Below are 14888 nucleotides of genomic sequence, written 5' to 3'. Positions count from 1 at the left end.
GTGTGTTCTGTTAGCTTAGTAAAAAGACCTCCTTTTATAAGGACAATGACAGTCTGACCTTTTCACAGAAAGACAACTCTGAACATCTCATTGTGGGTCTTCTGGTTGGTCAGTAAAGCAGAGAGACATGCAGTCTGAGCAGCTCCTTACTGCTGTGTGTGTGTGTGTGTGTGTGTGGGGTGGGGTGGGGTGGGGGGGGGGGGGTGCTGCTGCATCATTTGTCGGGGACAACCTGTTTACTGTTGCCTTGTTATAAAGTGTCCTGCCTCTCACATTGCATTTTCATATGGATTTGCCAAATCTACATTTTCTGAATTTCTCATGTTTGTTAATTGTTTGTTCCAAAAGCCAAGTGAAAATGAGACTTGGTAGTGGAAGACTACGACTGGGTATTTCAGCCTTGTTCTTATTCCTTCACAGAATCACTGATTTGACATAATTGGACAGGTGAACAAAAAGGCTCCATTCACTTCTACAATCAGATCCAATCAGTGATTAGGCTACTTAAATGAAGGGAGAATAGATGATGGCACTTTTAAAATAATTTGAATGGTGTGTGTACACCGGTGTACATTTCCATAGCGTAGTTTAGTAAGTGGACAATGTCTTGTAATGGAGTAATGGGAAAATGGGGAAGTAGCCTGGATATGCCTGCCTAAACTTGTCCTACAAGAACTGATGTTAATTTCCGTTGCAAATGGTTTATTTTGATAGAAAGGTTGTGGTTGTGGTTATGCCCTCTAAAAGCAGTTTTAATCTTGATGGTTGGCAGTAACTTGAGTCTTTGTGCTGCCAAATGTTTTCATGGGTGTTGACCTATAGCGGTAGTGCTAAGTGAACAGTTTGGGAAGTGCCTTCCCCTCCCCCCGTCTTGGACGGTTGAAAACAATAACCGTGAGAAGTTGGAGGTTGACAGACTTGTTGAACCTGATCACCGGTGATAGAGCACCTAAAAAGCGTTAACTTGAAAATGGAGTCAAATAGTGACATCAGGTGGAAATGCGCACAACAGACAAACTTCACCCCATTGTAGTTTGGAAAATGATTTGCATTAGACAGAAGATAGGTAGACATAGCAACAGGAAGTAGGGGTTCTGCAGAAATATATGTATTTCTTTGTACATATATTATTTTCACAAATGTAATGGACTAGGCCTTTACTACTCCTGTATTAGGTAACGATATAGACTTCTGTAGCACGGGCAAAACAATTATTTCAGCATCTCCACTTTGGCAACAAAGGTTGTTGTGTAATTATGAACAGTGTCTTGCAGGATTCAGTAGTTGGAATTGTAAGAGTTGTTGTCCTGTCCCTTTCTCTGTGATGTCATTCTAATGGAATCCAGAAAGAACAAAACCCTGTTCCTTTCTCTGTGATGTCATTCTAATGGGATCCAGAAAGAACAAAACCCTGTTCCTTTCTCTGTGATGTCATTCTAATGGGATCCGGAAAGAACAAAACCCTGTTCCTTTCTCTGTGATGTCATTCTAATGGAATCCAGAAAGAACAAAACCCTGTTCCTTTCTCTGTGATGTCATTCTAATGGAATCCGGAAAGAACAAAACCCTGTTCCTTTCTCTGTGATGTCATTCTAATGGAATCCAGAAAGAACAAAACCCTGTTCCTTTCTCTGTGATGTCATTCTAATGGAATCCAGAAAGAACAAAACCCTGTTCCTTTCTCTGTGATGTCATTCTAATGGAATCCAGAAAGAACAAAACCCTGTTCCTTTCTCTGTGATGTCATTCTAATGGGTTCCAGAAAGAACAAAACCCTGTTCCTTTCTCTGTGACGTCATTCTAATGGAATCCAGAAAGATCAAAACCCTGTTCCTTTCTCTGTGATGTCATTCTAATGGAATCCAGAAAGAACAAAACCCTGTTCCTTTCTCTGTGATGTCATTCTAATGGAATCCGGAAAGAACAAAACCCTGTTCCTTTCTCTGTGATGTCATTCTAATGGAATCCAGAAAGAACAAAACCCTGTTCCTTTCTCTGTGATGTCATTCTAATGGAATCCAGAAAGAACAAAACCCTGTTCTCAAACATTTACATCAAAAGGTGCAAAGTTATGGACAAAGACTAAGCATCCACATCAAATTAAATATTTTCTTGATCAAATAACATGGAAAACAACCACTTTTTGTGCATGAATTCATTTAGCATCCATACAAACCACTTAATGTAAATGTACATTACTGTATTGTACATAGGCTGGTCATCATGAAACCATCAGCCAAACTATTTAATATTGATATGACGTTTTTTCAGTGCAATGTGAGTTTTATTAAAAACATAACTTAAGAAGTAGGTTAAATTACATGACCCTTATATTGTATTCCTGGGCTGTATCAGCCAATATGCTAGATGTACTGTTGGTTGAAGAGAGCAGAGTAGGAGAGACTTGCACTTTCTCTTGAGCTATTTTTATAGCCAACCTTTTAGTAGTGGGAAGATTTTCAGATGGAGAAATATAGGTGATCAAAATTTAGGCTTATTTCTAGGCAATGTCGTAAACTATAGCCTAATCATAGGCCTATTTAGGAAGTTAATTTCCTTGTAAAGAGAACTGCTCAGTGCTGCTCCACTCATGCATAGGCTATAGTCTACTCTATTTATTTGAGGGCACACACTCACCTGATCTGGCAGGTATGGCTACTGAATTGGAAGCAGCAACAATGATGACAGCGACACTTGCTACGTTTAGCATATAGGCCTATAGGATATAGCCTACCTTTTAGGCTGACGATTTGAGCAGAGACAAATAAATGTGTAATCAATACTTATTGATAATGAAAAGGTGCAACGCTCGCTCAACCTTGTAGCCTAACCTATGTGCGCATTGTGCATTTTCAATGACGATTACATTTTTGGATTGTACTTTGACTCACGTTGGTTGAGATCCCTCCACTTTTCCATTATCAGTTTTTATTTACAGACTATGTAGTAAACTAGAGTCTAATCATATTTAAGTTCATGTTCAAGGTGATTCTCCACCCATGTAGGCAGCCTACTCTATTTCAATGAAAACACACATACTGGGCGCACTTGAACTCTCACACCCATCTAGTAGAGGTCGGCTGCTGAAGTTGAAGCAGAACATTCTGAGTGTGTGAATAATGCGAAAAAGATGTGATTTTAATAATAATAATAATAGGTAGGCTAACAACAAACATGGGGGAGACTAGTCTACAGAGCTCAGGTGAATTTTGCACTATATTAACAATATCAGTGAATGATACAAAGTTCCATCTTGAATTAATGGGCTACCTACAGTAGCTACAGGACAGCAGTTTAAGCTTAAAGCTACAGTCTGGGATCTGGAAATAAAGTTCATTTCAATTATTGAACCATTGATTCTATTCTTGGATAATATAATGTATAAATGTACATCAAGATAATTCTTTGTCATGACTCATTCTAGGAGGATCAGACAGTGACAGGGGTCTCAGCAGTGTCAGGCAGCCAGGGAAGACCAGTCTGTGACAAAGGTGAGGTGAATTAGTGCAGATACAATACTTTGTTCTCTCTGTGCAGCAAACACTGGACAAGCCATATTGTATTTTAAGGCAGTCTGACAAACCTCCAAGTTGATTTCCAAACTGTATCAAGGGTTGATAGAGGCTTTTCCCGATGACACAGAACATGTCAAACTAAAATGTGAGGAAGACCTGGGAGACGCTACTGATGATGATGAATGGATACAGATATGTGTGAATGCCCCGTCAGGTTCATATCATCTCAGACATTAGTGGAGTTTCAGACCATCCATAGAACATACTATATGACAGTGGAGTTCCTCTGCTGGAGGTGTAAAACACGAAAGGAGACATATCTGCATATGTTATGGTCTTGTGAAGGCTGGATGAATTCTGGCAAAGCGCATGTTCTTTTATCTCAGCATGTCTACAGATTCTCCCTTATCCCTGTTTTTGTTTGCTTGGAAATGTTGATACTGGAGACTGTTATCTGGAGAAACTGTGTAACCTAGCATTTTATAGCGGCTATGAAATGCATTGCCATTAATTGGAAGGTTGGTTATCCTCCCACAATGTCAAGTTATGTATCACTAGATTTAATTTATTACCAGTTAAGGGTATACAGGGCAAACTTCATAAGATCTGCATGCCTTATATGGAATATAGTACGACTAAAGGGGTCTGTAGTGAAAACATGCCACGTGATGGGAAATACGCATTCAGGTAATCCCCAGCTGCTGGGCTGCTCAGTCCTGGCCCTGGAGGTCTGCCGTCCTGTGGGTTGTCACACTGGCCTAACACACCCGAAAACCAATAATGAATGTTTCACTTCGATCCTAAAGCTGAGTGGGATGTGTTGGGTTGGGATGCTGCAGGGTGGTGGACCCCTAGGGACAGGTCGGGGTGACCCAGCTATAATAGCTCTACAGTGCTATTAGTCCTATGCCATTAATTATATGGAGGATTTGCTGTTTCTGTATATTTGAGGTGTATGTGGGGTTTTTTGTTTTAGGTTTTTGTTTCCAAACCTTTCCCTTGGGAATTAAAGAAATGTAAGATGTGAACTGGGAAGGAAATTGTTTTGGGAGAGTTGAGTTATTGACTAGACTGGTGGGGGTCAGGCGTGCAGGTGGCTCGGGCTGGCTGGCTGGTCGGTCTGGCTGGTCGGGCTGGCTGGTCGGTCGGTCTGGCTGGTCGGTCGGTCTGGCTGGTCGGGCTGGCTGGCTGGTCGGGCTGGCTGGTCGGGCTGGCTGGTCGGTCGGCTGGTCGGTCTGGCTGGTCGGCCTGGCTGGTCGATCTGGCTGGTCGGTCGGCTGAAATCTGCTAGAGGATTTGTTGTTGTTGTATATCTGTAAGAGCTGTTCATTTGTTTGGGTCCTTGTTAAAGGTGCAACACAATATGTATTATTGAATGACCTTTGTCCAGTCAGTCTTTTAAACATATGTAATAATGATCTCTTACTTAGCTTGATTACTTAGGACATTTTTGCTGACTTTTTGTTCTAATTAGAGACAGCATATTGGATTGTGTAGAAATGCAGGAAATTAGCTTTAGATGGCCAAAAAAATTGGGCATCCTCCCCCAGACCCTCGCCAGGTTATGTCCCCACCACTTCTAAAACAAAAGTGGCACCCCTAGAATCTGCTATGTAAATTGGAGACACTGAGGTAAGTTTAACTTACATTTCACTCGGGCTGGGATTCAAAACTGATATATTTTCTGGAATATTCTCTCCTTAGGTTTCCTCAGGCTATCAGGCTATCAGCATCAAAGTCGTTGCTCCATGTTTTGCTTTGTTGTCCTATAATGAAATCATAAACAAAGATAAATGCTTATTTACAGAATGCTTCTGCCAAATGACAGTTGGGTGTTGAAAGACTCTAGTTGAATGAAAAAGAAGCTCCACCTCCTTATATAACAGGGTCTACAAGGAGTCAAAATGAGTCTCTCTGGGGAGAAATAGGAGAAAAGCACTCCCTCTAGAATGAGTCTCTCTGGGGAGAATGAGGAGGCTGGCCCTCCCTCTAGTATCTGTGAAGAGACTGAAGAGGAAGCCACTGCTTCTAGAATGAGTCTCTCTGGGGAGAATGAGGAGGCTGGCCCTCCCTCTAGTATCTGTGAAGAGACTGAAGAGGAAGCCACTGCTTCTAGAATGAGTCTCTCTGGGGAGAATGAGGAGGCTGGCCCTCCCTCTAGTATCTGTGAAGAGACTGAAGAGGAAGCCACTGCTTCTAGAATGAGTCCCTCAGGGGAGAATGAGGAAGCTGGCCCTCCCTCTAGTATCTGTGAAGAGACTGAAGAGGAAGCCACTGCTTCCAGAATGAGTCCCTCAGGGAGTGAGGGAGCTGGCCCTCCCTCTAGTATCTGTGAAGAGACTGAAGAGGAAGCCACTGCTTCTAGAATGAGTCTCTCTGGGGAGAAAGAAGAGAGGGGAGGCCCTCCCTCTAGTATCTGTGAAGAGACTGAAGAGGAAGCCACTGCTTCTAGAATGAGTCTCTCTGGGGAGAAAGAAGAGAGGGGAGGCCCTCCCTCTAGTATCTGTGAAGAGACTGAAGAGGAAGCCACTGCTTCTAGAATGAGTCTCTCTGGGGAGAAAGAAGAGAGGGGAGGCCCTCCCTCTAGTATCTGTGAAGAGACTGAAGAGGAAGCCACTGCTTCTAGAATGAGTCCCTCAGGGGAGAATGAGGAAGCTGGCCCTCCCTCTAGTATCTGTGAAGAGACTGAAGAGGAAGCCACTCCCTCTAGAATGAGTCCCTCAGGGAGAATGAGGAGGCTGGCCCTCCCTCTAGTATCTGTGAAGAGACTGAAGAGGAAGCCACTCCCTCTAGAATGAGTCCCTCAGGGAGAATGAGGAGGCTGGCCCTCCCTCTAGTATCTGTGAAGAGACTGCAGAGGAAGCCACTGCTTCTAGAATGAGTCCCTCAGGGAGTGAGGGAGCTGGCCCTCCCTCTAGTATCTGTGAAGAGACTGAAGAGGAAGCCACTGCTTCCAGAATGAGTCCCTCAGGGAGTGAGGGAGCTGGCCCTCCCTCTAGTATCTGTGAAGAGACTGCAGAGGAAGCCACTGCTTCTAGAATGAGTCCCTCAGGGAGTGAGGGAGCTGGCCCTCCCTCTAGTATCTGTGAAGAGACTGCAGAGGAAGCCACTGCTTCTAGAATGAGTCCCTCAGGGAGTGAGGGAGCTGGCCCTCCCTCTAGTATCTGTGAAGAGACTGCAGAGGAAGCCACTGCTTCTAGAATGAGTCCCTCAGGGAGTGAGGAAGCTGGCCCTCCCTCTAGTATCTGTGAAGAGACTGAAGAGGAAGCCACTGCTTCTAGAATGAGTCTCTCTGGGGAGAATGAGGAGGCTGGCCCTCCCTCTAGTATCTGTGAAGAGACTGAAGAGGAAGCCACTGCTTCTAGAATGAGTCTCTCTGGGGAGAATGAGGAGGCTGGCCCTCCCTCTAGTATCTGTGAAGAGACTGAAGAGGAAGCCACTGCTTCCAGAATGAGTCCCTCAGGGAGTGAGGAAGCTGGCCCTCCCTCTAGTATCTGTGAAGAGACTGAAGAGGAAGCCACTGCTTCTAGAATGAGTCTCTCTGGGGAGAATGAGGAGGCTGGCCCTCCCTCTAGTATCTGTGAAGAGACTGAAGAGGAAGCCACTGCTTCTAGAATGAGTCCCTCAGGGAGTGAGGAAGCTGGCCCTCCCTCTAGTATCTGTGAAGAGACTGAAGAGGAAGCCACTGCTTCTAGAATGAGTCTCTCTGGGGAGAATGAGGAAGCTGACCCTCCCTCTAGTATCTGTGAAGAGACTGAAGAGGAAGCCACTGCTTCTAGAATGAGTCTCTCTGGGGAGAATGAGGAGGCTGGCCCTCCCTCTAGTATCTGTGAAGAGACTGAAGAGGAAGCCACTGCTTCTAGAATGAGTCTCTCTGGGGAGAATGAGGAGGCTGGCCCTCCCTCTAGTATCTGTGAAGAGACTGAAGAGGAAGCCACTGCTTCCAGAATGAGTCCCTCAGGGAGAATGAGGAGGCTGGCCCTCCCTCTAGTATCTGTGAAGAGACTGAAGAGGAAGCCACTGCTTCCAGAATGAGTCCCTCAGGGAGTGAGGGAGCTGGCCCTCCCTCTAGTATCTGTGAAGAGACTGCAGAGGAAGCCACTGCTTCCAGAATGAGTCCCTCAGGGAGTGAGGGAGCTGGCCCTCCCTCTAGTATCTGTGAAGAGACTGAAGAGGAAGCCACTGCTTCTAGAATGAGTCCCTCTGGGGAGAATGAGGAAGCTGGCCCTCCCTCTAGTATCTGTGAAGAGACTGCAGAGGAAGCCACTGCTTCCAGAATGAGTCCCTCAGGGAGTGAGGGAGCTGGCCCTCCCTCTAGTATCTGTGAAGAGACTGAAGAGGAAGCCACTGCTTCCAGAATGAGTCCCTCAGGGAGTGAGGGAGAAATGTCCCCTAAAAGGAGTTTTCCTACAGAACAGGACACTGACAGGGAACATAAGAGGTAAGATCATCAAATAGGTGTGAAGGAGCTGAGAGTTCGTAACAACTATCCAACAAGCCAGTATTGTTGTGATTTGTCTTTATTTCATGCAATAGATCAAGTGAATCAGGCATTTTGTTGGAGACACATGTAATATTTCACTAACCTGTAACTAGTTGTTATGAGAATTTAGACTAATGACAAATATAAGTAACCATAACAAGGACAGTTACAAAAATCTGAGATGTGTTCAAACTCTCCTACTCACTTAGAGAAAAGGTGCTCTTCAGCTGTCCCCATAGGAGAACACTTTGTGGTTCCAGGTAGAACATTTTGGGGTTCCATGCAGAACCCTTTCCACAGAGGTTCTACAATGAACCCCAAAGTGTTCTACCTGTAACCAAAATCAGTTACAGGGTTCTTCAGAGGGTTCTCCTATGGGGACAGCCGAAGAACCCTTTTGGAACCCTTTTTCTAAGAGTGTAGGTTGTAAACTCACATCCTGCTTTACACAGGATCAAGACACACAGACCAGTCTCACCTGTACCTAGCTGTGTCTCCATGAAGAGTGACATGTCTATGCTACCTCCTATTCACTTCAGGGAGGGAGACTTTTCCACTGAACAAAGGTGAGACCTTGTGCTTCCGATTTACTATGCTTTTCTGGTTTCTTCTGTGAGGGTTCTGAGGGAAGGTTAATTATTTCTGCTCCTGTGGCTTTTAACAGGATCAAGACAGACAGACTAGTCTCACCTGTACCTGGCTGTGTCTCCATGAAGAGTGACAAGTCAATGGGACTAAATATTCTCTTCAGCGATGGAGAATTATCCACTGGGCAAAGGTGAACTGAGACAACATGGTGTTTGATGATGGCTTTTCCTTTTATGTACCATCTTCTGTATAGATGAAGACTGATGTTATTGCTCTCTGTGCTCATTTCTACCCAGCAGTATCTCTGAGGAGAATGACCAGTCAATGGATCACCAACCCAGAGTCCCTACTGATGACAAAGTGTGAGTGATCGCAGTTTACACTACATCCTACCTGTTTTCTAGATTAATTCACCATACATGTGTCTGATGACATCTAGTACCTTTACTCTGTGCATTTCAATATAATAGCCTCCAGTTCATCATTCAGGATGCCTCATTTAGCTTCTTATAGGATTGGAATTGTCTACAGGACATCATTCAGTCTGACTTTATACTAGAAAAGTAGATAAAATAATAATATGATGACTATAATAGTGAGACTGGACCCAATGTTAAGTGTAACTATCAGGAGATGCAGAGTGCGTTGTCTCTCAGTAATTGCACCATATTTTGTGGCTTCATTTTCACTTAGCCGAGCTAACTCTAGGATGTCAAACCATGTACTGTTTCATCATTAATCGCATTCAGGTTAGAGTTCATATTTTACATTTTGTTACCCAAACAAATATAATTCAATTCAACAATGAACATCTTTTTTTCCACACATAGGTACAACACTGTTTCCACGAAGACAGAAATCCAGGAGAAAATGAAATCCTACTTGAAGAATAGGGCATATTCTTTATTTGAAGGCATTGAGGATCAAGCCAAAAAAACACCTCTTAACAACATCTACACAGATCTCTACATCACACAAGGTGGAAGTGGAGAGGTTAATTATGAACATGAGATAAGACAGATTGAGACAGCATGCAGGTTTCCAGTAGAACTAGAGACATCAATCCAACTCAATGACATCTTCAAACCCTTACCTGGACAAGACAAGCCTATCAGAACAGTGCTGACAAAGGGAGTTGCTGGCATTGGAAAAACAGTGTCTGTGCTGAAGTTCATGTTGGACTGGGCTGAAGGAAAAGCAAATCAAGACATCCAGATCATCTTTCCACTTCCTTTTCGGGATCTGAACTTGATGAGAGATACAAATCAAAGTCTGATAGAACTACTTCATCACTCCTTTATAGAAACAAAAGTATCAGAAATCTCAGAAAACAAAAATATTGTGTTTGTTTTTGATGGTCTGGATGAATGTCGCCTTCCTCTGGACTTCCAGAATAATAAGATCTGCTGTGATGTCACAGAGTCAACTTCAGTGGAAGTTCTGCTGACAAACCTCATCAAAGGGAATCTGCTTCCCTCTGCTCACATTTGGATAACATCCCGACCTGCAGCAGCCAATCAGATCCCTCCTGAGTGTGTTGACCAGGTGACAGAGGTACGAGGGTTCAATGACCCACAGAAGGAGGAGTACTTCAGGAAGAGAATCTCTGAGGAGGACTTGGCCAGCAGAATCATCTCACACATAAAGACATCAAGGAGCCTCCACATCATGTGCTACATTCCAGTGTTCTGTAGGATTTCAGCCACTGTCCTAGAGAGACTATTGACTGAAACAGAGAGTCGAGAGATCCCCAAGAATCTGACTCAAATGTACGCGCACCTCATGATTTTCCAGTCAAAACTGAGGACTCAGAAATATCCTGTAGAGCATGCCAACGATTCTCACTGGGATAAAGAGATGATTCAGGCACTGGGAAAACTGGCTTTTCAACAGCTAGAAAAAGGCCATCTGATATTCTATGAGGAAGACCTGAGAGAGTGTGGCATTGACATCAAGGATGCGTCTGTGTACTCTGGAGTGTGCACTCAGATCTTCAGAGAAGAGTCTGGGCTTAACCAGATGAAGGTGTACTGCTTTGTACATCTGAGTATCCAGGAGTTTCTGGCTGCACTATATGTGTTCCTCATGTTCACTAATGACAACAACAATCTGATGGCTAAAGAGAGATCCCTCCGCAACAAAAACAGTCTATATGAAGATGCAGTGGACAAGGCCTTGCAGTTTGAAAATGGCCATCTGGACCTTTTCCTCCGCTTCCTTCTCGGCCTTTCACATGAGTCCAATCAGCATCTCCTACAAGGCCTACTGACACAGACAGGAAGCAGCTCACAGAGCAACAAGGAAACAGTCAAGTACATCAAGGAGAAGATCAGAAAGAAACTCCCTCTGCAGAGGTGCATCAATCTGTTCCACTGTCTGAATGAACTGAATGATCATTCTCTAGTGGAGGAGATCCAAAGCTACCTGAGATCAGGAAGTCTCTCAAAATCTAAACTCTCATCTGGACAGTGGTCAGCTCTGGTCTTCATGTTGCTGACCTCCGAGAAGCTGGATGTGTTTGACCTGAAGAAATACATCAGATCAGATGAATCTCTTCTCAAACTTCTCCCAGTTGTCAGATCCTCTAGAACAGCCCTGTAAGTGATTAGTCAAATTACATTCCAGACAGCATGCTAATGTAACATAATAATGAACATCAGTTTGCATTACCATTTAGGCTGACAACTCAGTCCTTAAGGGGAGATTTTTATGTTGGCACCTGTGTTTCTTGAGATGCACCTTTTTGTCCACAGGCTGAACGAATGTAAACTCACCAAGAAAAGCTTTGAGGCACTGGCTTCTGTTCTCAAATCAAACTCATGCTGTCTGAGAGTACTGGACATGAGTGGCAATAAACTCCAGGATTCAGGAGTGAAGCTGCTCTCTGCTGGACTGGAGGATCCACACTGTAAACTGGAGACATTGAAGTGAGTGACTTTGTGACTGTCTCCACTGCACAGTGAAGTGGATGTTGGAGATATGAAGACGTACATTCTTCATGTTGTAAATGTAGTTATAGATTTGGATTACTAAGCCACATTATCTCTCCAGGTTGAATGATTGCAACCTAACTGACAAATCCTGTGAGGTGCTGGCTTCAACTCTCAGCTCAAACACCTCAAGTTTGAGAGAGCTAGACCTGGGAGGAAATGAACTCCAGGATTCAGGAGTGAGATTCATCTGTGCTGGACTTGAGAATCCACAATGTAAATTGGAGACACTGAGGTAAGGCTAACCCTCACAGAGTTTAATTTACATTTCACTTGGTCCTGGATTTAATCCAAGGCAGTGCACTGGACAGCTGACAGTGTGACTTTCAAAGCCCATTTATGTTCAATCGACATGCGCTACATTTAGAGTGAATGCGATTTCCACAAACATTGGGATAATGTTGTCAGCATTGTCGGCTGTCCAGTCTCTGCTCAAAACTTGGATTAAATTCCAACCTTGGTCTCTGATGCCATAATTGGGACTTGGTCTCTGATGTCATAATTAGGACTTGGTCTCTGATGTCATAATCAATGACAATTTGTCAGTTTTTTTATCATTAATTGTATCATCTTTAGATGCTAAGCTGACATTTTCTGTAATATTTTATACTGTGTAACTTTTCCCCTCACTTTCCACAGGCTGGCAGGCTGCAGCATCACAGAGGAAGGCTGTGCTTCTCTGGCTTCAGCTCTGAGGTCAAACCCCTCCCACCTGAAGGAGCTGGACCTGAGTGGAAATACTCCAGGAGACTCTGGAGTAAAGCTGCTCTCTTCTGTACAAGAGGATCCCCTCTATACACTGGAGACACTGCGGTGAGTTTTTTTAAGATCACAGTTTTATGAACACAGTAATATAGTGAACAATTAGCCATTGTAGACATCCAGACACCCGGATCAAATTAATTTGTGCAAACTGTAGCGAAACATTTTTCAACACATGCTAGTTTCTTATTGGACAAGTTCAGGTAGTTCCTGCCCGTTTTGTTCAGTGTTCTTCTCTTTAGTGTCTAGTGAATACGACCCCTATATGTCTAAGCTGCTGTATGAGGACTTAGATCCACTTCCCTTCTTTCCTTCCCAGGTTTAATGATTGACAGCTCACAGATGCAGTGAAGGAATGGCCTCAACTCAAAATCCTTGGTTGTGGGAGTGCGCTGCAGTTAAATGCTTCTGGGACAGTTACAAAATTAATTTCAAAGTGCGTGTATGTAAATATTCAATGCTTTGAAATCGACAATGATAGCTCCTTGAATCAGAGAACCCTGGCAAAGTGGTGCGAGGAAAATAACCTCAACAAACACGTCACCGGAGGCCCACTGCCTGCCCTCCTGGACATCTACAGCACCCGGTGTCACAGGAAGGCCAAGAAGATCATCAGGGATCTCAGCCACCCGAGTCACGACCTGTTCACCTCGCTACCATGTAGAAGGCAGAGACAGTACAGGTGCATCAAAGCCGGGACAGAGAGACAGGACAGCTTTTATCTCCAGGCCATCAGACTGTTAAATAGGGGGAGGGGTGGGTGGTTGGATGGGTATGGCTGAAGAAACGGGATGAGAGGTTCAGACCCACTTTTTAGTTTTCTTGTTTGAATATTGTACCGGTGTTCTGTTAGCTTAGTAAAAAGCCCTCCTTTTATAATGACACGTTATATACATATTGACTGTAGTTCAGTGTTACCATAGTCAGCTTCTTCATCTCAACAACCTTATAGTCTTCCTAGTGACTGTACATCTTACCAGACTGTATTTCAGTGTATTATATGTCTCAGGATTGTCTTGTGTTGTACACGGCTGTGTTTTTATTGGAGCACTGTGGCTTTTTGAAAATGTAGCATTTCTTACATTCTATGTGTTAATCTACGTTCAACTGTATTTCATGTTCTTTATACCAAGTAAAGCTGTTATTCATATTGCCGTGAGACATTGTGTCCGTCTGTGATTGAATTACAGCTATGAATGTTCCTACAGTAATACATAGGTCTACCTGTGTGGTGAAAGCTATGATCGCTTATTGATGTCACATGTTAAATCCACTTCAGTGTCGATGAAGGGGAGGAGAAGGATTTTTAAGCCTTCAGACATGGATTGTGTACAGTATGTGTGCCAAGGCATTTAAGGTGTTTTGTTGATCCAACTAAGATTAATTTGACATGGAACAAAAACATTTCACTACTATACCATATTGTAATAGTTTCTAAATGGCATATGAAGCAGCTAGTTCAGGTGACTTATTGCTGCCCAAACCTGCATCTAGAAAACCTTTATTATACAAAGTCACCAAACAATGAAGTAGATGTTTTACTATTAAATACATTTTATTACACAAGCGGACAATGACAGTCTGGCCTTTTCACAGAAAGACAACTATGAACATCTCATTGTGGGTCTTCTGGTTGGTCAGTAAAGCAGAGAGACATGCAGTCGGAGCAGCTCCTTACTGCAGTGTGTGTCTAAAGACCAATATATTGGACAGCTAGATGCTTCCTCCCCCACCATTAGTCCCCCTTCCTCCCCCACCATTAGTCCCCCTCCCTTCCCTCCCATATTTTCTTCTCTCTCCTCAGCCCCAGTTGTGTTGGTCTTCCTCTGTGGTGGTCAGTATGTCAGTAACCAGGCCGGTGCCAATAGTTTTGTTGCCATCTCTGAGAGTGAACCGTTGACCTTTCTCCAGAATCATAGGCTGGCGCAGCGTGAGGGTCAGAGATGTGTCTTCACCTGGCATCACCATGTCCTGTTAGAGAGGAGGAGAAGGTAAAGCACAGCCCTGGAACTATGGTACACACTATTTCAGAATACACAAATCACACTGGGGAAAAAGATTGACAGATGGACACATACCTTGTCTCCTGCCAGGTAGACCCTGCAAGCCATGTCCCAGGTGAGGGAGAACATGACAGGCATGAAGTTACTGACAAAGGGCTTGTGTCTGCCTCCCTCCTCCTTACTCAGAACATAGACCTGGGATGAAGAGATGTTTAAATGACACATTCTACATCCATTCCATTAAAGAACACGTATCCTAACCTTGGACTATGAGAATAACACACTAGTACAAACACAATTTACAAATATACCACAAATACTATACCATAGCACTAGACAGACATATTTAATTTGATCAAATAGTTGAGGGTCAAATTTAAAACGCTGAATAAAGGGAAATTATTTCAGAAGACGATATACTGGGAAGACGAGACTGCAACACTACGCCTACAGTACATCTAGAGGTCACACTCCTCTAGGGCTGCTAGCTGAAGATACAGACCTGGGCTTTATTTATGTATGATACAGACCTGGGCCTGGACTTTCT

At 43.7% G+C, this 14888-nt stretch overlaps 1 protein-coding gene and 1 pseudogene across 1 annotated transcript; one reads left to right on the top strand and one right to left on the bottom strand.

The window, feature by feature from the left end:
- Window positions 1-13497, top strand: part of LOC135533370 (NACHT, LRR and PYD domains-containing protein 12-like) — a 41346-nt pseudogene extending 27849 nt beyond the window's left edge.
- Window positions 13498-13868: 371 nt separating this feature from the next.
- LOC135533366 (elongation factor Tu, mitochondrial-like) lies at window positions 13869-14882 on the bottom strand. Its single transcript, XM_064960714.1, has 3 exons — window positions 14872-14882; window positions 14417-14536; window positions 13869-14309 (listed from the first exon to the last, which is right to left on the bottom strand). The coding sequence occupies exons 2-3, from the start codon at window positions 14477-14479 to the stop codon at window positions 14139-14141; spliced, it is 234 nt and encodes a 77-aa protein (XP_064816786.1). The 5' UTR covers window positions 14480-14536; window positions 14872-14882; the 3' UTR covers window positions 13869-14138.
- Between the last annotated feature and the right edge of the window lie 6 nt (window positions 14883-14888).

The sequence above is a fragment of the Oncorhynchus masou genome, unplaced genomic scaffold (assembly GCF_036934945.1).
Source record: "Oncorhynchus masou masou isolate Uvic2021 unplaced genomic scaffold, UVic_Omas_1.1 unplaced_scaffold_2341, whole genome shotgun sequence".
Taxonomy (NCBI): Eukaryota; Metazoa; Chordata; class Actinopteri; order Salmoniformes; family Salmonidae; genus Oncorhynchus; species Oncorhynchus masou.
The sequence above is the reverse complement of the archived record's forward strand: the minus strand, read 5'-3'. Positions and strand labels throughout refer to the sequence as shown.

What these genes read in the sequence shown, in the direction of transcription:
- LOC135533366 (XM_064960714.1), bottom strand. Translation starts at nt 14,479, where the DNA reads ATGCCTGTCATGTTCTCCCTCACCTGGGACATGGCTTGCAGGGTCTAC. An exon ending in TCTACCTGGCAGGAGACAAG is followed by an intron (nt 14,310 to 14,416) that starts GTATGTGTCCAT and finishes CCTCTCTAACAG; the next exon opens with GACATGGTGATGCCAGGTGA.